This window comes from Colletotrichum aenigma (genome assembly GCF_013390185.1).
Source record: "Colletotrichum aenigma strain Cg56 chromosome Unknown KSG_Cg56_contig04, whole genome shotgun sequence".
Lineage (NCBI taxonomy): Eukaryota > Fungi > Ascomycota > Sordariomycetes > Glomerellales > Glomerellaceae > Colletotrichum > Colletotrichum aenigma.
In genome coordinates, this window is record NW_023500910.1 from 599,522 (window position 1) to 620,794 (window position 21,273).

At 55.5% G+C, this 21,273-nt stretch overlaps 5 protein-coding genes across 5 annotated transcripts; 2 read left to right on the top strand and 3 right to left on the bottom strand.

Annotated features, from left to right (window-relative positions):
- Positions 1 to 3,238: 3,238 nt before the first annotated feature.
- On the bottom strand, positions 3,239 to 5,151 carry CGCA056_v006032 (putative amino-acid permease; the record flags this gene model as incomplete). Its single annotated transcript, XM_037321283.1, has 5 exons — positions 3,239 to 3,417; positions 3,470 to 4,047; positions 4,105 to 4,304; positions 4,370 to 4,650; positions 4,791 to 5,151. The coding sequence occupies 5 exons, from the start codon at positions 5,149 to 5,151 to the stop codon at positions 3,239 to 3,241; spliced, it is 1,599 nt and encodes a 532-aa protein (XP_037179776.1).
- A 7,105-nt stretch (positions 5,152 to 12,256) lies between these two features.
- CGCA056_v006033 (uncharacterized protein) lies at positions 12,257 to 13,309 on the bottom strand (the record flags this gene model as incomplete). The annotated part of the gene is made up of 1 exon (XM_037321284.1): positions 12,257 to 13,309. The coding sequence occupies one exon, from the start codon at positions 13,307 to 13,309 to the stop codon at positions 12,257 to 12,259; it is 1,053 nt and encodes a 350-aa protein (XP_037178742.1).
- A 1,526-nt stretch (positions 13,310 to 14,835) lies between these two features.
- ARG1-2 (Arginase-1) lies at positions 14,836 to 15,729 on the top strand (the record flags this gene model as incomplete). Its single annotated transcript, XM_037321285.1, has 1 exon — positions 14,836 to 15,729. One exon carries the CDS (start codon positions 14,836 to 14,838, stop codon positions 15,727 to 15,729), a length of 894 nt encoding a protein of 297 aa, XP_037179766.1.
- Positions 15,730 to 15,806: 77 nt separating this feature from the next.
- Positions 15,807 to 17,393, bottom strand: XYLO-3 (putative beta-xylosidase; the record flags this gene model as incomplete). The annotated part of the gene is made up of 1 exon (XM_037321286.1): positions 15,807 to 17,393. The coding sequence occupies one exon, from the start codon at positions 17,391 to 17,393 to the stop codon at positions 15,807 to 15,809; it is 1,587 nt and encodes a 528-aa protein (XP_037179768.1).
- A 981-nt stretch (positions 17,394 to 18,374) lies between these two features.
- CGCA056_v006036 (uncharacterized protein) lies at positions 18,375 to 18,821 on the top strand (the record flags this gene model as incomplete). Its single annotated transcript, XM_037321287.1, has 1 exon — positions 18,375 to 18,821. The coding sequence occupies one exon, from the start codon at positions 18,375 to 18,377 to the stop codon at positions 18,819 to 18,821; it is 447 nt and encodes a 148-aa protein (XP_037179773.1).
- Between the last annotated feature and the right edge of the window lie 2,452 nt (positions 18,822 to 21,273).

The window sequence follows — 21,273 nt, forward strand, 5'->3', positions numbered from 1 at the left end:
GCACGGCAGGAACCGGAAACCGTTCAACTGCTTCGTCGGGCACGACTTTTTGAAACCAATCAATAAGAAAACGCAAGTAATGTAACATTTGAATCCTCCCCATGAGAAACCTCGCCAGTCCCGCAGAGCATTGCCGTCGCCCCCTCGCCAAACCTCCAATCCTCAACGCCGAGAAACACATGCGCGCTGGATAGAATATCATCACATCCCGAGCCTCCACAGTTCACGTACTCGATCCAATCCTTCATTTTGCCAGGGGCCTTGTCCAGTGGAAGCGTTGCTTCCAGGTAAACGTACCGGAACGACGGCGCGTGTGCGGGAGTCTCGTTTCACGGGTTGCATCGAAACTCGCAGCCGTCTACGACGAACCCCTCTTCATTCTCTGAAACCTCTATCGCTTTGGTCAGAGATTTTGCCTTCTCGTTCGCTTCGTCGTTGTCTTAGTATCCAGACAGGAGGCGATCTGCCGCGTTCTAGGGCATCGAGACGTAGCTGCTCTCGTGGCAGAACAAGTCCCCGGGCAGACCCCTGAAGAACCATTGGACCTTGAGTCTACCCAGACTGAAGCAATCTTCAGTTATGTACAGCGATTTCCAGCACCAATAATCATTGGGCCCGGGAAACCGTGGTCCCATGACTGTAGAACGACGTGGCACCGGGGGCAATGACCGGGGGAAGCCCGGCAGTTGCTTTGGCGGGCCTTGTCCCATCAGACGCACTTGATGGAGATCACGGAATGTACGCATGGAGAGGGAGAGGATTGCTTTCTGCGCGTCAAGTGAACCCGGGTTTACTTTTTTGATCCGGTCAATATTGCCTCTTCTTTCTTATTTGCTGACCTTTAATAAGCTTTTGTCAGACCCTGCCGACGGCTTAATACGCTGGCATCGGCCCAAGTGAGGCCTTCCCGATCTGAGCCACAAGCCCGTCATCTATGACCTCCACTGACGTTTGACTGGGACATCTACCGCGTGCCTCGCGATCTCGGAAACGCGCAGCTTCGCATCGACTCCAGCATCGACCGGGGTATAAGGATGAGGCCGTGGCGGCCGTGGTGACGAACAACAAGGAACTCGAGCGGGCTTCTGTGGACGTCGGCTACAGTCACGAGCGTTGGCAGGATCCGAAGGGTTGCGATAATGCACCATTTGGCGACCTCCAAAGGGAGGAATTCCACGAATGTCGGTTCAGGAAGACGGTGCTCTGGTGACTGGGGATTAAAACAAGGCGCTAGATCAAGCAGATGTGTGGCAAAGCTCTCAGCTGGAGGGAACACTGTAGAGGAGGGACATGCCCGAGACTTCCGTTAACGAAAATCGATAGGGAGTTTCGCTAGTTGTTCTAGCGACGCACTGAGAAGCAGCTGCACTAGCAAATTCTGCAAAGCGTAAGTGCAAGTCGAAGCCCCCCTTCCCCCTTATAACGTAAGTTCTGTGTTGAGCACTGCAAAGTTTCCATTCCTACCACCCGCTTATGCGATGACTTTGCCTAAGTCGATGTCTTTCACAGAAGCAAACAACTGGTGATCTATAATTAGGAGGTGCAAAGTGCCTGCCAGATGTAATGACTCCTACATTAACACGACTCTACGACAAAGTTGCCAGGAGCCAGGGCTGAAACGCCCCTAAGGAACGTCACGACGGCGCTCAGATACACGCCGGGAACGACGATCAACGCCCGCCTCATAGCCGAGTAGGAGCTGAACTTGAACCGACAACCAGTCCGGAGTTGGCGGGAGAAGAAGGACCTCACAGGGGAAATGGAACAAATTCACGAACCCAGCAACGCGCTTAGACTGTCAGGGACAAAGGCGTAAACATGAAGTTACATCGACGTCAACCTCAAGAATCCCCTCAAGCGGGCATCAGTACCGCTCGACAAAGAGGTGCAGCCGGGAAAGAGAATGCAGTGCTCAAGACGCTGCTGGGGAACACCGAGAAGCTCCAGAAGAAGCTGGCCGCGGTATTTCCCTCGACTGGGACAACCCGTTTAAATGAGATAAGGATTGTGTAGTTGTGAGAGAGCACTTTATCATCCACACCAAACCCGGATTCCTTCCAGAAGAACACCCCACCCCTACCTACGTCATCACCCATCCCCAACTTCCGCCCCCATCAGCAGCATAACCACACCCGTGGATACATCTCTCTTCTGCAGGGACCTCCCCTCCCCCTAACCGCCTCCAAAAACAGGGCTGTCAAAAACCAAGAACAAGAACGAGATCCGTCGTCTGGTGTGTGTGGCCCCCTCAATGCCATCAATCGCCCCGCTGCCCTTCCAGGATTTCTACCGTTGAAAAAAAAAAGCGGACAACTTCCGTCGCCTCCCGCCCCACCCCGGCCCCGAGCGCCGCACCGTCCATCTCGGCCGTCGCGTTTCACCACGGCACGGCCAAAAAGCGGGGCCTTCTCAAATGGAAAAATCTTCACTCGTTGTTCACGTCTCCCTACGCAGACAGACCATTTTTTTGCTTTGATCCAAATTTAGTTTCTGTAGAAAAGCCAAAGTTGCTCCATTCCGCCAAGACGCCATCATCCCGGGTCCCCCTTCCATCCCCCACGGGGTCATGCTGTGCGGATGCGGAATGAAAGGGCTTGGCGATGATGCGCGTCTCCATTTGGGGATTAGGGGATGGACCTTGCTATTTTCTGCTAGACTCCTTGCATCGTGTATTATGTCGCTCCGATGTGATGGGATGAAAAGTGTCACGCTTCTTGACGCATGTAGCGAATAAAACTCGGAATTGTCGTGAGTTTGAATGGGTTTGGAAATAGCTTCAGTTGATAGGGAAAAGATTCAGTAGGTAATATCAATATCCACCCAACTGGCAAAACAAATCCACGTGAACATCACCAGCGAGTAGATCAAAATCTTGCTTCATAAAGTGAATTAAGCACTGGGGTATCATTTTATGTACAGAACCGCCCTCCTCTCGCTTCTTGACGTCGTCTTTTTTTGTGAAAACCATAGCACAATGCGCCCAAGCCCGCGAGCGCCTCCCTGCGTGACAATTCTTTGTGATCATTAGACCTCGCATGGTTCTTTTGTTGCTGTTTTCCATGAAAGTCGTGTGTAGCTTTGTCCCGCAGTCCAATTGACCTGCTCCAAAGGTTTTTGTTTTGTGTATGCTCAGTCGAATCTCGGCCTGGCTCAGAGACATTTCGGCCGTTTGAGTGCCTGGCTCCGAAATCGTGCTGAGCGGGTTTTCTGGTGAATGAAAAAGGTTGTTGCGAGGCTCTTAGTTCTGGACCTCCTCGGACGGGGGACCCGCGTAGTTCTTGCGACCCCAGGCGAAGTACCAGATACCGGAGATGAGGCACGCGGCGACGAACACGGCAGGGGCGTAGTTGATGGTGGTAGGAGTGACGGGGACGAAGGTGGGCATGCAGAACAGAGGCATGGCGAGGAGAGACCAGGCTGAGAGTTTGTTAGCGATGGGTTCGACAGCAGATTTTGTGACTAAACTTACCAAGAGCAACAACGTTGGCAAAGGCACCGAAAGCGCCAAGGTTGAAGTCCGCGCCAACCAAGTGGGTGCGACCGCCGAACAAGCTGATGGCAATGGGGACGGCGTAGGAGGCGGTCAAGCAGATGACACCAACACCAGAGAAGGCGTTGAAGGCGGCGCTGGAACCGAAGTAGATGACACCGAGGATGATCTGGACAGCCATCGAGAGCATCATGGCGTTCAGAGGAACGTCGAGCTTGTGGTTGACCTCTTTCCACCAGCGGGAGCCGGGAATGGCACCATCACGTGCAAAGGCCCAGGTGCAGCGGGAAGCAGCGGTGGTGCAGCCGATACCGCAGAGGACGGCGAGAACCATTAGGGGGAACAGGAGACCGAAAGCACCGCCAGAGTTGCCGATGGCCTCCTTGATGATGGTGGGAACGGGCTGGCCGGAAGCGAGGTTGATGAGCATAGTGATGTCGGGGAGGACGAAGACGAGGGGGATCAGGAAGAGGAGGCCGGCGAGAGTGTTGAGGCAGACGGTGAAGACGAGAGCCTTAGGGACCTGCTTCGAGGGGTTCTTGACCTCTTCGCACATGCTTCAAAATGGTTAGCTGCGCAAGACCACGTATTGCGATTTCAAAAGCGTGACTCACGAGATGACCATGCCGGTGGACGAGGTGGCGTATCCGGCGTGCAGAAGGCCGACCATGAAAGACCAGCCCTCGGTCCAGCCAGAGTTGGCCTCAAAGTGGGTGAAGACGTATTTGGCATCATGGCGGCCGTTCTTGGCAATGACGAGGACGGAGATGATAATGGCGAAGACACCGGCAAAGGTCCAGAAAATGGCAGCGGTCTAAATTTTTCACAACGTTTAGTACACCATTCACAAATCACAGGACGAGCAATTTTTTCTCTTACATCAAGGATAGGCAACCAGCGGTTGCCTAGCGAGGAGACGGCGTTGCAAAGAAGAGTCAGACCCAGGAAGATGAGGAAAACCTGGTACGGCTCGCCGGCAAGGACACCGACACCGGGCTCCGACTCAAACACGTTGATGCACGCGACGAAGAAGAGCGCAGTTCCGAAGTTCACAGCGAGAGTGATGGTAATGTTTCCAACGACGTAGAGCCAGCCGCAAACCCAAGAGGCTGCGCGGCGCCATTTGGGAGAAGCGAGCATGAAAGCCTGGTAGTAGACACCTGCAGAGAAAGTGGTCAGCAACCGTGGAGACCGGGACGGTAACGGGCGCGCCGGCAAGCCACGCAAAGAATATCGGGGACTCGGCCGGGCGCCGCGCGGGCGGAACGGAGCAAGCACAAAACAAAGAGTCGGTAAGTACCTCCGGCAGTAGGATAAACACTGGTGATTTCACCGAGCGACGCAGCGACACAGATGATGATCAGAGACACGCCGAGCCAACCCCAAATGATGTTGACGGGGCCACCACCAGCAAGGGGGTAAAGCATCGTGGTAGCCAGACCGTAGGGAATGGACGCGAGAACGAAGGACATGAAGGCGACCTGGAGAGTCGAGCGGTTGCGCTCGAGCTCGGGCTTGTAGCCCAGAGACTCGAGCATGTTGTCGGCAGCGCCATCGTCGGAGCGGGAGGGACGGGCAGTGAAGCCGTCCTTGACATCGCCCTTGGCAAAGCCGAGGTCGTGCTCACGAGCACCAGGGTCCTGGGAAACGAACTGCGACATGTTGATCGATTTATCGAAGAGCCCTGAAGTTGACTTGACGATTATCGAATGGCAAGCCAGAAGGGCTCAGGGGCCGGTAGGAGGAAGGAAGAGAGAGAGGAAGGTTAAAGGAAGATGTGCCTGTGATTCAAAAAGACATGCGGCAGGTGGCGGTAGGACCCAAAAGCCTGAGAAGGGATGAATCTTAATTTGGGGGGAAGTGATCGACCAGATGGTGGTTTGGCTTGAGGTGTTCCAAGACCGAGGGAACGGGAGGGTGAAGAGTTTAAAAGGATGGAAGAAAAGAAAAGAGGCAAAAAACAGGCAAGGGTCTGTCGAAGAGACAAGACAGAGACACGCAGACAGGCTGAAAGGCCCGGCAGGGAAGGACTCGATTGAGTTGAGGCAGTCCTCTCTCACTGCACACCTCCAAGCTCCATTCGAGTCGACTGGAGTGCCGTGCAGTCCCAACTCCCTCTCCTAACTGGGCTATCAGTTGGCTGTCTGTGTCGCGTTCGCCGGGACCAAAAAATGACGTCCATCTCATTGGATGTGGCCGCGGCGTTGCGGGACCCCCTCAAAGTGTACATTCGAGTCTGTACACACGTCCGTATGTAGACCCCCCATGCCCATGCCCATGCTCTTTGCCCCCCCCTCGTCCGCGCCTTACCCCTGTCGTCTGTAGTCTGTCCAGGTCGTCTCCAGCGCCTGTCTTGCCTTGTCGCTATCTCTCCAGTCGTCCCCTGCGAGTCCCTGTGTGGCCGCCGTGGCCAGGCTGCGTTGCCTGTCGGCTCTTCTTTTTGTCGGTCGCTACTTTCGTGTGGTGCTTGTGTTTCGACGGGAATTTTAGTGTAGGTTCCCTCAACTTCATTCTGTTTATCTCGGGCTCTCGTCTGACTCGGGGTCCCCGGTGGATTCGACTGGTGCCACAGCAATCTTGCTGCCCACACACTCAAGACTTGCCGAGCAGCCAGCGAGTGGGATTGAGAGACAGAGTGGGAGTGGCTCTCGCTCGCTTACGCGCAACGTCAAGCGGCACAGCAATTGTGAGCCCAGCAGGACGACTTCCGATGTCGAGTGCAGTTACTGTGTATGTATCATATTTCCGGTGGACTCGTGCCCATCTCTACACACATTCTGGGCGAGCTGAACGAGACAGGGCTTCAGCGCCGAGAAGAGCGACTAGCCGGAGAATGGCAGGCAGGCATGTGGCCTCTCGGTATCGAAACATGAAGCAGCATCGCAATTGAACAGCCGTATCTGGTGTGGCGCCAAGAGCAGGCCTAATCGACCGGGCCTGTCGGAGCGCGTGTACGTCCAGACGGTGTCGGCTGTGAGCCTGGTTGCGGTAATTTGTCCCGCGCTATCGACGGCAGGCGTAAAGCATATTGAGCCCATCTGTCGACAGAAACACGGCATGTCGGTGTTACTTGCCTCTATCTCTGGGCAGCGCTGGACGGTGTGCTGCGCGGCCTTGCATCCGCCTGCCTGGCCTTGTCGTGCAGCTGACGGATAGCCGATTGGACTGCAAGCCGTTCGGAACTTGGTTTGCGCGGGTGCGTCGCACGACTTGGATCAGGCCGGGGGAACAGACGCGGAAGAGTCTTCACCATCCATGACACTGAGACTTTGGCGTTCCTCGTCCAGATTCCGCGCCAGTGGCCAATGACCACGGAGAGTACTCCATCCGCCATTCCGCGCCTCTTTGACAACTGTCAGGCCTTTTTGTGCCGCTGATCAATGTAGCTAAGAACATCGGGCAAGGAGGAGGGAACGGCAGCGCCTCACGGGATTCTTCGTGTATTCTTCGTGGCTTCTCTTGCATGTCAATGGCCCGCCCTGGTGGGTTGAGTTTTTTGGGGGCGTTTGTCTGTACTTCCGACGGTTGGATAAGTCACAGGACTCGATTGGCAATCCTTTGCGCCTTCTCAGTCGTCGCGCGGATTCTTTTCCCCTCAAAACATCTCCCCATAACGTCCCCTCTTCCGCCGGCGCCGAGATGGACGAGCCCGAACCGTGAAGCCGCGAGGCGTTGGACGAGGCTCCAGAGCTCCACGGAGTTGCGCCTTGCGCTCCACGTCTGTTGAGGGGAAGACGCAGGCTTGGCAGGGAGCGGGAGGCGGACACTGGTCTCGAAAAAAACTCGAAAAAAAATCGTCGACATCTGAGACCGCAAAAAAAGGTCTCCAATTTCTCCATCTGTCCTCATCCTCGACCACACTCAATGCGCACAATGCGGCCTGCCCCCGTTATGACGTAGATAGTGGTCCAGGTTGCCCGACTAACGCTGCAGGCACTCCACGCCATGCAGCCGTTGGTTCGTCAAACACGAGTCGTGGAGCCTCTCAATCTTCCGGCTTGCCGTTTTGAAGTTGACGGCGGTGGAGAGCGTCTGGAGGACGACACGGTTGGCGCTCGCAGCGCCGGCGAGTGAGAGTTTGAAGAAGAGAGAAACGGGGCGCGCTCGAATGGAGAGGGAATGGAGAGAAATGGAGGAGGATGGAGGAGACTGGAGCAGGATGGAGATATTCCGCCGGGGCTCCCCCGTTTGCTCCCCAGCTTGAACGAGGATATTCAAGGATGTTCCAGGGCTGTATCTCTACAGGAGCAGGGGAGCGGCGCACACCACCCTGACACGACCAAGCCCGCTAGGATCGTGAGGCCTGCAAGCTCCCGTTCGGAGGCGGTTCTGAGTGGTTCTTCACAGACGCTGATGTCAGAGAGGATACTCAGTGATGGGCCGCCCACCTGCCGCAGGGGGCGTAGTGCCGCGTCGAGTCGTACGTAAGAGTATCTTTTCGGCGGCTTAACGCGGAAGAGATACTTGTCGGTGACAAACGTCGGTGGCTGCCTCGCTGGCCACTCATGTTGGCCGTTGGCAGGCGGGCAGAAGAGTCGATACCTGCAAGGGAAACGAGACGAGATGGCAGTCAAAAACCGTCGCCGGACGCCGCACACCGTCGAGCAGCGGCTGCGCCAAACCCGGCTTTCTGGTGGAGGAAGAGGCCGGGGGACGGCACCCGATCGCAGCGCACGCGACAGGCACAGGACAAGCACACTGTCACTGTCCCGCCCACCTGGGTCGTCGGGGAGCCTCACCGATGGCGCCATTGCACCCTGAGACCCTGAGACCCTGTGGCAGGCTGAACAGGAGGGGCGGACTTCACGATACGTATCTACGTATCGAATCTGGGGAAAGGCTGAGATGGTGGGAGGCAAGCGGTGATAGCCTTGCATTGGTGTATCGGTCTTGGTGTTGTTCGATGGAATGACGAGGAAACGGTTGAGCAGTTGATATCGTGATGGAAAGCGGGTGTGGCGTCGAGCTGAGAGCCCGGGGTCGAGTGGAGACGGGCCTGTGTTCACCGAGCTGACCGAGAACAGGCTGGCGATGGAGTCGAGGTGTTGTTGGTTTTGGCAACAATGTTGAACGTGGTCTTGAACGCCACGGTCTGGCATTGTTTGTTTGTGACAACGCAAGGGATGCTGCAGAAACAACGTGCGAGGGTCGGTTTGACAGGTGAAAGTTTAAAGAGCCGGGTAATCGGTAGGGTAAGGTAGCAGGTAATAAGGCTCAACCCAACCTATCCAACCGCTGCTCGTGCTGCTGAATGCATGTCGACGCCCGCAGCCAGCATCCAAGGATGCGGCCCTTCCCTTCGCTTCCGCCACGTCAAACGCCTTAGCGTGCTCGGTCGAGATGAGGCTAGCCATGGATTGAGCCGCGTCTGTAGCCTGACGACAGTCAACATGGCCGTACGACTGCAAGGTGGAAGTGATCTGCGTGTAAATTCTCCGGTACGATGCAGCGCAGTGCAGTGCAGCAGCGTCTCCCCGACAGGCAAAGGAAGCAAGGTGCAAGGGGCAGAAGAGCATGCACCCCGCTGCGGTTCCTCGAGTGAAGTTGAGGCGCCAAGAACGGGACAGCTGTGGACGAGAGGTCGAGATGCAACGTGGTGATGGAGATGCAGAAGAGAAGAAGCAGGGAGAGTGGCTCTGTCTCTCTCTCTCTTTCTCTCTTTCTCTCTCATGGAGCGGTGAAAGGGAAAAGAGGCAAGGGCAAGGGCGGTGCAAGGTCATGGTCATGGTCATGGTCATGGTCATGCTCATGCTCATTGGAGAAACCCGTGAGGCAGGAGCAGTCAACAGGGTCGCTCTTTCCTCGATCTAAAGTAATCTGAAATGCAGCAGCAGCCAATGAGTTTGGGCAAGCGCCTCGCATGCCGCTGCCTTCCTTCCTTCTCTGGCAAACGACGACTCTTTACTGGCCAAAGGGGGCAGGTTTCGCCATCATTGCTCCTTCCGCCTTCGCACTTTCGCACCTTCGTACTCTCCGCAAGCCTCATTTTCCGAGGCTGGCTGTCCTCGGTCTCTCAACAATAACGCCCTTGCTGCATCGAATGCGAGGCTACTTAAGCAGCAGTGTCTTCCCGTCTTTCTTCTCTACTTCTCCCCGCACTCTGTCTTTTGCGTGGATATTTCAAGATCGACAAAACCTGGGGAAGGGAAACGTCGATGCTGGCACCTCTGCATACGACATGGACTCCAACCACGAGATACATGGAGCCGAGAACGAGACACACGCCCGCAGTGTCGAACCAGCCGCCCTGCACGACATCGCTGTCGATTGATCGAGATACGCCTCCTCCAAGACGAAATACACCAGCCGTGCTGCTATTGGAACCAGGATCGATATCTGCAAGGCGTTTCGGACGATGAGCTAGGAACGAACGGCACCTAGACGCAGGGCGGCACGGCGGACAGAATTCGGCATCTCGAGATCTCAACAGCTGCAAGGAACAGTCAGGGAAAACGATTACCGAGGGTTGGTTATCAGTAAACGATTGCTATCGACCGTCGATGAAGAACACGGCATCAATACCGACATACCGACATATCAATGATACTGACCGCGCACTTCTCCGGAAACATGCTACAAGCCGTCAGCTGGTCGTCGGTCGGCAGGCCCAATACTACGCCGGTCACGCGTTGTCTCGCCCGGTCAAGCAAGGGAGTTCGCTAAACCCCAGATGCCTTACGTTCGCCTGTTTATCTGATATCCTGACGGCACACGGAGACCAACGCCGTGCCACCGACGTGACATGTCGCTAAATGTCAATTATCAACCATCAGAAGACACGCTGTCGACACGACAAAGATAGGAGCATCCCCGGCGTCAATGGGATTCGGAAACGAGCTAGGCGACCGCGGAACAGAAACCTGATGGTCCGGTTCAGTTTGCTGGGGATGGCACTGCGCTTGTCAACTCGGTGAGCCGGAAATGGGCCTCGCGTGGGGGTGCAGAACCCGAACCCCAGACTCGGGCTTATCTCCAAGGCTAGGGGGTATTTCCCCTTTCCGACACTTGCAGCCCGGCCGCGGTTCAAAGCAGCAGATATCTATCGTCCATGATAAGATAATCTCGCGTTCGTGAGGGGAGTGAGTCGCCAGACGGCCCCAGGTCAGCCAAGACACGTACCGCAGCATTGGCTGCCGCCGAGGAGGAGTGGAGAGAAGTCGGCCGTCACAATCTCGTGCCTCTAGGCGGACGTCTCCTCAAGCAGCAACAGCGCAATCACTGTCAGTTGTCGCTCACCTCACGGCACTCGAGTAACTTTTGGCTTTCGGACAGGACACCGCTTTACCGATCACGTGTGGGTTCGGCCATGCACATCGCCGCTGGTCCTGTCGAGGATGTAGGAAGTTGGAACAGTAGCCTCGCCCTCAGCCAGGAGACCCAACGCCGATCGAATCGGATCGGCAGTCAAGGTCAAGCCAGGAGAGCTGGCCAGCAACGGTCGGGTTCTCTTCCTTGGACGTGCAATTTGGCTCGGACAAGAGAGCGCCGTACGCGCACCCTTTTTTACAATGCTGCAGCAGGCCAACACCGGATTACGAAACAGAAAGACGACATGGACACAATGCATTTGCGGAGCAGAGCAAGTCCGCTTGTCTACCGCCGCTGCTGACAATCCAAGGCCAAGGATGCGCGGGTTCGGTCAACGTCCAACAACACATGATCCATCATCCAAGCAAGTCACTGTCAAGTCTCTTTTCCTCCTCGTCGCCGCCAGCTGGCAGATGGTCTCCTGTTCTGGTTTTCAGCGGGTTTCCAGGCCCAGGCCGCCTGTACCAGGACCCGGAATGCGCGAAATATCGCACATTTCTGCACCTCGGCCCAGCACCTTGCACCTGCTAATGCGCTATTATGCAGCGGCTGGACTGCTCGAGACCCCCTGTAAAAGGGAGGGCCCATCGCCCCAAAGGCTAAGGCTGCAGCGCTGCAGTTTTTAAAATGACGGCGCGTTCCAACAATTTCAGCGAGTGTAGCATCTGGGTGGGGCACCTCTCGGGCTAACAGTCGGCAGGCAGCCAATCAGGAGACGATAGCAGCAGCGATTGACCACTGTAAAATGAGGCCGTAGCGGTTGCCTTCAGCGAGGTGAGTGACCTGAGGTGGTGAGTGGACCCCTACGGCGACGGGAATGAGGGGCCTTTCAAGGACCTTCAGGTGAGGTCCGGACCCACACCCGGGAATGAGTCGGGACAAGCAGCCGTCTGTGCACCCAAACGGACGGTCCTGGTTGGTCAGCGGGGTTTTGTCGGCCCCGGCCCCACCAGTGCAAACTTCTCACAGGTCCTTCGTATCCGAGAGGCTCCGCTTTGAACCGTTGGAAAGGCCTCCACGATGGTCCACTCTCTCGGTCCCTTCACTGCGAACAGTCCCGATCCATGGGAAAAGAGCGCATCGGCGAGCATCACCCGACTGGGCGGCATCACAATTGCCAAAAATGCGACAAAGAATTGTGACAAGACACAATGCGCCACAGGCAAAAATTGAAAGGGACGAGACTCGAACTCGCGCGGGTTGCCCCACCAGGAAACAGATGTTAAGCTGACCTTAACCTGGCGCCATAACCAACTCGGCCACCCTTCCGTTTGATGATAATAAGGCCACTAAAAGCCGTCTATGGACGCTCACGCACTAGCGAGGGGCAGTTGCTATGAGATCACCGGTATCGTCATTATCATTATCGTGGCTTCTTATCTTCTTCACCCTACTAGCATAGGGCACGACTCACGATAAACACCACATCGCCCGCCGTTAGGGCTGTCTATGCTCTAATTATTCGTCCGCCGCCGCCGTCAGCTGCCACAACGTCGTCCGCCCGTTCGCAATCTGCGTCGCCATCACCCGATCGCCGACCGCAATCGCCGCGGCCACGACAAGCGGCGTCTTGCCCGTCTTTGCGATTCCCTGCGTCGACTGGTCAAGACAAACCCCGTTGCCGACATCGCGCATCCTCAACCGCCCGCCGTCCGCCTGCACCGTCGCGACGAACCGCCCGTTGTGCGGCACACACGCGAACGCGCACCCGTTCATCTCCAGCTCCGCGCGGCTCCCGTTCTCCGGCCACCACGTCGTCAACCGCCACGTCCAGGGACTCGTCCCGTCCGTCTGCCGACACGCCGCCATCACCCTCCTCCCGTCCGCCACGAGCTGCATCGCCTCGCGCCCGACTGACTCCCACGATCCCATCTTCACCCGCGACTCCTTGACGTCCGCCCACGTCGCGACATCCCACGTCGTCATCCTCCCCGCGCGATCGAGCGTCGCGATCCGGCTCGAGTCCGGCGTGAACGCAAACTTGCACACCGGCAGCCCGCCCGTCTTTTTCCTGCCCTCGCGTAGTGTCACCACGTGCGTGTTGATCAGCGTCTCCCACACGTCGATGCACCCGCCCGCGATCCACGTCAGCAGCCGCCCGTCCGGAGAGAACTGCACCTCGTGCGCGTCCGCGCCGGCCTCGAACACCGCCTCCGCCGTCTGGCTCGCCCAGTCCAGGCTCCACACCTCATGCCGCGCGCCAGTCCGGAACGACAGCGCAATCACCCTGCTGCTCGTCGACGAGAACGCGATCCCGGTGATGCGGTCCATTCGCACCACGTCGAACTCCACCACCGTCGGTGGCACGTTGCGCTCGAAGCTCCATATCAACACGTCCCGGTCGCCGTGGACCGTCGCGAGGAGCGTGTCGCAGATGCTCAGCAGCCGGATCTGTGTCGTGAGGCCCTGGCCCGTGGGCACCGTCCGCGAGAACTTGTACTGTACGCATATCGGCTCGGAGGCAACGCCGCAGCTGTCCCCTCGTTGTGTGAGGTCGCCGTCCCGCGGCATGGTTCCCCGCTTGCGTGATGTTCGTATACATGAGAAGATATTTCTGCCATGTCCCGCCTTCGTGATATGTATGAGCTTGGGAGGTTATGATGGAAATAGCCCCATGCTGCAAGCCCCTCCAAGCTGCAAGAAAGGCGTTTAAAGAAAACGCCAGCTGTCACCACAAAGACAGCGTTTCATGCGAGGGTTTCGCTAGCACCCCCGTTTGACTTCCTGTCGTAAATAGCCCACATGGGCAAAATAGAAACCAGCGTGGCGAACCGTTGTCTGGACTTGAAGCTTCAGGCTGCAGCGCTCTCGGATGCGCACGCGCCCGTCGTTTGCCCGCCTCGGTTCCTGGAGAACATCGGCTGAACGGCTGAATGGTCTTTGTTTTGTGTCAAAACGGGTTCGGGTGTTTGCTTCCTGTTCAAGAAGAAACGGTCGAGAATGCAGGTATGTCGGGCTGCTACGTCTCCCCGGATCCGGAGCTGTCCACGCGGACGAGACGGTTCCCCCGTTTTGGTGTGCATGCTGCATACTGCAGGATGTTATCGCGGGGTAAATATGCAGAAGGGTCATTTTGCTGAAATTTCCAGTTCGTCCGTCGGTGGCATGCAGTTTTGCTTTGACTTTCCCATCACCGATGGACGAATCGCCGCTACACGTCCGAAGTATCGTGGTATTTTTGGTAACATGTCCCAAAGAGGTTCCTCTCAGATGCCCCCTTTGACGACAATACAACGCGTAGAGCGCGGGGTGGGCATCTTGCGTTCCGCGTCTGGTATCCAGGACCACGCGAGCTGGTTTCCCTCACCGGTATCAAGCTTTTCTGACAGCCTTGACGGCCGCAGTGACAGGGACAGAAATTCTGCTCCGTCTGTGAGGTGTCGTTGCTGTCGTTCTTTGGAGGTATTTGATGTCCGCTGACGTCTGTTTGTTCATAACGAGTGCATTCTGCGAGGAGGGGTTGACGGCATGTGATGTTTGTTCGCTCTGGCACCCCGAGCTCGCAGGTAAGATACGATGTGTCGGTGGTCTGAGTTTCTCAAATCCCGCGATATCAACTCAAACCCCGTGGTATCGTTCTTTTGCCCAGGATGAGTAAGGAGCATGTCGTCCAAATGAAGCAAAACAGACGCGAAGGCATCTACGAAGACGGCAAGTGTTTCCGTACGTCGTTCGATTTGTAATACCCCATTGGTCGGCCGTACGCCGGTGTGAATCCACAACAGAAGCATATAAACGGAGAGATCCGCTTGGGCGCACGTAGATTGAGGAAAGTGATTTGTAGTTGGAAAATATATTCCGCCTCGAGTCATACCGTCCGAGTGGAACCTTCCATATGGATACACACGTTCCGGACATCACCACTCCGTGGAAAGAGTGGGTTGCTAATGGAGTGGAACCGCACCGCAACACCGGATCACCATTATCCTGATATCGAGACTCCATAGACTCGAAAACCACCGACTTAAATGCGTTGATATCAGCCCCAATCTCGCTATGTCCTCCCACCCCAAGCCCACCAACACCCAACCGGCACCATGTCCTACACCTCCATCACAATCATCGTAGCCCCCTACCACACCGGCCTCTACGACCACCGCGTCGGCTCCGGGCCCCTGCGCATTCTCTCCCACAACCTCGCCTCCAAGCTCGAGGCCCTCGCCCCCATCTCCTTCACCAACATCGGCCCCGTGGACGCCTTCGAGGGCGAGATCGGACGCACCTTCGAAGTCCTGCGCCGCATCGCCAACGCCGTCGCCGCAGCCGTATCGCGCCGCTCGTTCCCGCTCGTGCTTTCGGGGAACTGCAACGCCAGCGCCGCTGTCGCAGCTGGGTTGCACTCTTCTGTGCCGGATCTAAATATGTTGTGGATCGACGCGCATGATGATCTGGATACGCCCGATACGAATGTGAACGGGTACCTTGACGCGATGGCCGCGTCGATGATGTGCGGGCGTAGCTGGGCTGCGCTGATGGCGTCCGTGCCGGGACATGTTCCCGTGAGTTTGGAGAGAGTTGCGTACTGCGGGTTGCGGGACGTGAGTGACGCGCAAAGAAAAGCGGTGACGGAGGCGGGGGTTGATGTCATCTGGGGCGACGCCGCGAAGAAGGTGGAGTTTGGGAGAGAGCTGGATGGGATGTTGGAGCGGAAGGGGTTCAAGAGGACGCATGTGCATCTTGATCTGGATGTGTTGGATGAGTCGTTGGGGAGGGTGAATGAGTGGCCGTCGCCTGGGGGACTGGATGAGAGGGACTTGGTGGAGTGTATGGAGGTCATACCGAAGCGGACGGAGCCGACGAGCTTGGTGGTGTGTTCGTTTGATGCGAGGCTGGAGGGGGGTGATACGGTTGCGAGGCTTGCGGTTGAGGGGATTGTGAGGTTTGTGCATGGGATGAAGGAGCGTGGGAGCCTGGCAGTTGGAGAAGCATGATGGTGATCATAGAAAGAATCGTATTGGGAAATAGTCTTATGCAAGAAGAGGTTGCATATATACTTTGAAGACAAATCTCAAGCCGCAGTAAACGACTCAACCTTGATCGAACCTCCCAGCGCCTTCGTCGCAAAGTTGAAGATGCCAAACCTGTACGCAATGAAAAACGCCCAACCACTATACAACTCATACGTCTCCCCCAGCTTCGTGAAGCTCACCCCATCAAAGCTGTAAAAGAAGTCCGCATCCCTCGTCCCCGTCGGCCGCGCATCCAGCTCCGCGCGGAACCAAACTTTCTTCGAGCCGCTCGGCACCGGCGCAGACGCCACCTCCGTGCCGTTCGAAACCGGATCGCCGGACCACTCGTCGATGATCAAGCCTTGAACCGCTTTCAGGGTGTACGTGTCACCAACGCGGTGGATGCCGATGTACGCGCTCTGGTCGCGGAACGCAGCCAGCCCGAAGCGGTCGCCGTCGGCCATGTTGCTGAAGTCGATCGCGACGGTGCCCTTGGGGAACTCGCCGTGGATGCGATGTGTGAGTGTGTTTCTTGCAGAGTACAAATCCTCCGTGACACTTGCCGTCTTGAGCGTCACCCCGTTGTTAACTTCATACGACGCAACGTCGGGGTTGTGATTCCACTCCCACGTCGGTCCCAGCTCACTCTCAAACGTATACGTCCTGGTCCAATTATACAACACCTTCTCCGGCAGCGGCATCGGATACTCCGCGCCCCAGCCGCCGTTCGCGCCCTTCACCAGCTCGGGAAATCCGTCCGCGCCCCAGGTAATCGGCGCCAGCACCGGCATGCGGCCGGCGGGGTACGCCCACGTGAAGGACATGTAGTACCACTGCCCGTCCTTGGTCTTGATGAGGCTGCCCTGATGCGGGGAGTTGCCGCCCGCCAGCGGCGGCGCGACGTTCTGCACGAGGATCTTGGACTCGTAGGGACCCCAGGGGCTGCTTGATTTCCAGATGTAGGTCGTGGAGCCGGGCTGATCGTTGAGAATGTAGTATGTGCCGTTGATTTTGTACATCCTGTTCCCCTCGACGGTTTCGGTGTTGACGTCTGAGGCTTGGAGGACTTGTTGGGTTTTGACGACGCTTAAGGCGTCGGCGCTGAGTTGGGACACTTTGACTTGTCCGTTGCCGTAGACGACGTACATCGTGTCATCCTCGTCGATGAGAAGGCCGTTGTCGTACATGCACAGCCCATCCCACCCGTACACCCCGCGATTGCTCCACGGCCCCTTGACGTCCGACGCGGTGAAGACCCAGGTCACCCAGAAGTTGTTACATCCGATCCAGTACCACAGGCCATTGCTCTCGCGGTAGCGTAGCGTGGACGCCCAGGTGCCGCCGCGATAGGCGCGGGGACCGCCGGGCGGCAGGTCGTAGCCGTCGCCGAAGGTGAGGCGGGGAATGGAGTGGCCGACAGGTTCCCAGTTGACGAGGTCGAGGGAGCGGAGGATGGGGGCGCCGGGGGAGTAGTGGAAGTTTGAGGCGGAGAAGTAGAAGGCGCCGTCTGGGCCGACGGAGATGTCGTTGTCGGGGTAGTCTTCGTAGAGGACTGGGTTTTGGAAGGTGTCGGCGCGGCGGAGGGGGAGGTGTGCCGCTGTTGCGAGGAGGCTGGAGGCCAGGAGGAGGAGGGAGGTTAGATACATGGTGGCGAGAGGTTCAGGTTCAGGACGAGGTTGGTCGCCATGTCGGGTTGTTAGGAAATTGTCGAGGCGATTGGAAGTATGATATAGTTCATCTCTTTTCGGGCCAAGATGAGTTGTGTCATTGGAGGTGGAGTAATGTCATCCGGTTGCATGGTCTTGTTCGGCGGGTGTTCGTCCGTCTTCTCAAATCGCCTAGTACGACATTGCGTTTTCGCGGAGAAGACGTGCCAAGACGACAGCGGCTCCCGCACTTTACCCCTTCGCATTCGGAAGACTGTCGGATTGATGCGAAACAAGGCTGAGGCGTCGATCCGAAAGTCCAAAGGAGATGGATTTCCCGATCTGTTCTGCTTCTAGGTAAGTTGCCACTCGTGACGGGTGGTATTTGGTGGCTGTTTCCTTACAAAGTAAACAATTCGCGACAGGAAGGCCAAGAAGGTGCCCAAGAACAAAAATATCTTTATTGTGTAAGCCGTTGTTCCGTTTGGAACGAGGTCTGCTTGTGAAACATTAAGTTTGCAATGTTTACAATATCAATAACACATTTCTCTCTCTCTCTCTTTGGAGACAATACCTAAGTAAGTACTAGGTAGGTTTTCATAGTAAGATCAAATAAGCGAACAGCAGAAGCATGAGCGAAGGATTACCTAAAGGGATTGATTATCGATTGACCATATGCAGACCGTCAGCAGTTAGGGTTCAACGACCCAAATCCATTGGCTGTGATCCTGCAGGAAATAACTGATTGGTAGGCAGACCAGCTCATCAGCATACCGCTGACCAGATGCTGCGGTTTACGTCACAATCTGCCCAACTATGACGCAAACTCTACCCACGTGAATACACGCAAAAGGGTTGAGGCCCTTCGCGCCAGCCTGGTTTTGTATGTGAACTTTTCCTTTCAACTTTCCTTTTGACCGTTTTCCGACGCCGACACCAGGTACTGATCGAGTTTTAGCTGACGACGAAACCGATCTTGCCATGGCTGACCCACTGGGAATCGCCGGTACCGCTGCCGGATTGGTGTCCCTAGGCCTGCAACTTTACGGCGAGATCTCCAAGTACATCAAGGCAGTCAAAGGCAGAGAGGAAGACTTGAGAGCGGCAAGGCAGAACGCAGAAATACTGAGAAAGTGTCTGAATGCCATCAAGGGGGCGACAGCATCGACGAATCTCACGCCGACGGTATCGAAGAACGCAGTCAACGAATGCGTCGCCTCTTGCATAGATGAGCTGAAACAATTGGAGGAACTTTTGACACGTCTGCGAAGCTCGACAGCCCCTGCAGATACACTCTCTTCCAAATTCAAAGCAAAAGGGAGACAATTCATATATCCTTTTCATAAGGATAGCGTTGTCGACCTCGAGAAACGACTTGCTTCTACGAATGATGTCCTGCAGACGGCATTGCACGCCCTGGGAATGTAAGTAAGCAACAGCACCGCTACAACCCACTCAGCCTAGTCTTTGAAGTGACGCTGAAACGCATTTCTTGGCCCAGAAACGTTTCCCTCACGATGCAGAGCGCTCTTGTCGACTTACAATCCGATGCTACGGCGATCAAACTGTCAATAGAAAACAACGGCAAGCAATTATTGCAGGTATCGAATGTTGTTGAAGACATACGTGAATCTAGCCATCTGATACCGGAAATACATGCGCAAGCGGCGGCGACACATCTCTCGATGGCTGAACAAACGGAAGCTTTGGCGCAATCAACTCAGATATCAATCAGAGTTGAGGAAAACACCCAAATAATGCGGCAGCAAGTAGACAACCGACTGGGAAGATTCGAGGAGCTTCTAACGCAACTGGTTGCGGCGAACTCCGCGGGAACACAGAGTACGCAAAAGCAGTTTGGGCAGCTCCTTGCCCGACCTTCAGATCTTCAAACGCTGTGCGATAGGCTTCTGAGCACAGGACCACATCAAACATCAGAAACAAGCTCATTTGGTACCCGAAACGTATCTCAGGCACGGGGCATCGGATACCTCCCTTGCCCTTGTACGAGGCGCCGATATACACAACGTCATAGCCGATCCTTGGGTCCATTGGTCTTTGACACGGAAACGCGCGAAATCAAGCACCATGCGGCCGGATGCCCCCTTTCTCAGCTGACGCCGCCAGAGAAGCAAGCGATGAAATGGCTCAGCGTCTCCGTACCTGGCGTTCAAGGCCTTTTGAAGAAGGCCCTCCGTCTTTCATTCGGTCTCAGCACCGGTGCTGATGGATCAACTTTCAGCCAGAGTCTATCTTGGGTTGCTACCGTCGACTCAAATACATCCCCAGCTTTTAGGATTGCCGAAATTGCAATCGAAGCAATCAGAGAAATTGACTCAGAAGTAAACACTGTTCTGGAATCTTGTTGGAGGCGAATATTTTGGTGCTATGCGCAGAAAATCGCCTCCCCGACCGACGTTGATGAAAAGGGTGTAAACATACTGGGTCAAATTGTAGACCGATACGAGGCATGTCACTGACGAAATCCCCATTGGATCAAGAAATCAATATTACTGACAAGGCTTCAATCAGTATTGGAAAGACGTAGATATTGCGGCCTTCGTACGGTCATTGATTGCTTTAAGACTTTCAGTCAACGGCCCAGTCTCACGTGCTGGAGATGAGTGAGTTTCATTACAACCGTCTGCCTATAAGCGCGGAGTCACTTGGAACACTTTACTGCTGTTGTATTTGGACACAGTTAACATCCTCTAGACCCATTTACGCATGTATTGCCGCGTCTGCGTGGCTGGAGCAGGATGCGGCACAGATTCTGACGGATGCTATGAGAGAGTCTTACGACCCGGAAGAAGGGTTTACCAGTGTTCGCCGTGGTCGGGAAAAAGGATTTGAGACCTTCCGACGTCTTCAAGCCCTTCCAAACTTTGCAAAGAGTAAGTCTCATTGATGAAACTTCCCAGTTCATGCTGACAAATATGCAGTACTTCAATTTTCTCCATTGATGCTCGGTATTCTACAACAAAATTTGGAGACTGTCAGTCATCTACTGAACAACAACCCCTTATCGATATTCGAGACGAATTATTGCGGACAGACGCCAGTTCATATTGCCGTTTTAGCGGGCAATGCATCAGTTCTGAAGCTTGTTCTACCTTTTAGCAACGAAAAGCTACTTAACACGAGGGACGCTTATAGTTGTTATCCGATAGATTACATGACGATCAGACAACTGCACAAAGCTTGTCACACGCAACGTGTGTCAAACTGCGAGGGTTGTATGATGCTAGAGGCTCTGCTCAACGCCGGCAGCGGTATTTTCCCACACACCCTTCAATTGGGATTAGGAGGGGACGATGAGGCCATACAAAATCTATCGCTCGCTGTGCGGGAAATTCTGCTTCAACATCTCAAAGAACGGCGGACGAGGCTACAAGATCTGGCCAAAAAACAGCTTTCAAAGGAACAAAGACGAAACTTGGCTTTTCCCGTGAACAGTGTTCTAGACCGAAGCTCTAGACGAGTCCAGGAGCTCTTGGAGGATCAATCTAGCCATATTCCATCGTACCTGAAGGTATACAATGAAGATGAGGACACAGAGCTTTTGGGGTCTCCCGCGACAATTTATGGCTACATTTGCGACCAAGCCACCGCCAAACTTGCCTGGAGACTCGGCTTCCGGGATATCGAGACTGACGCCGTGGACGGACTTTACCAAGCTTTGCGAGGGGTCCTCACCACCAACAAGCTACACGAGCAGACTGTCCAAACCTTCATTGGTTATATCTCTTGGCTAAGAGATCACGGACTAGATCTACAACTACCAATTCCTGCGACTCTGCTACCTGAACATTTGCAACAACGCTCGGATCTGAGGACCACGGGAGCTCATTATTTTATGAGGCTCCTTGGAGAAAACGCC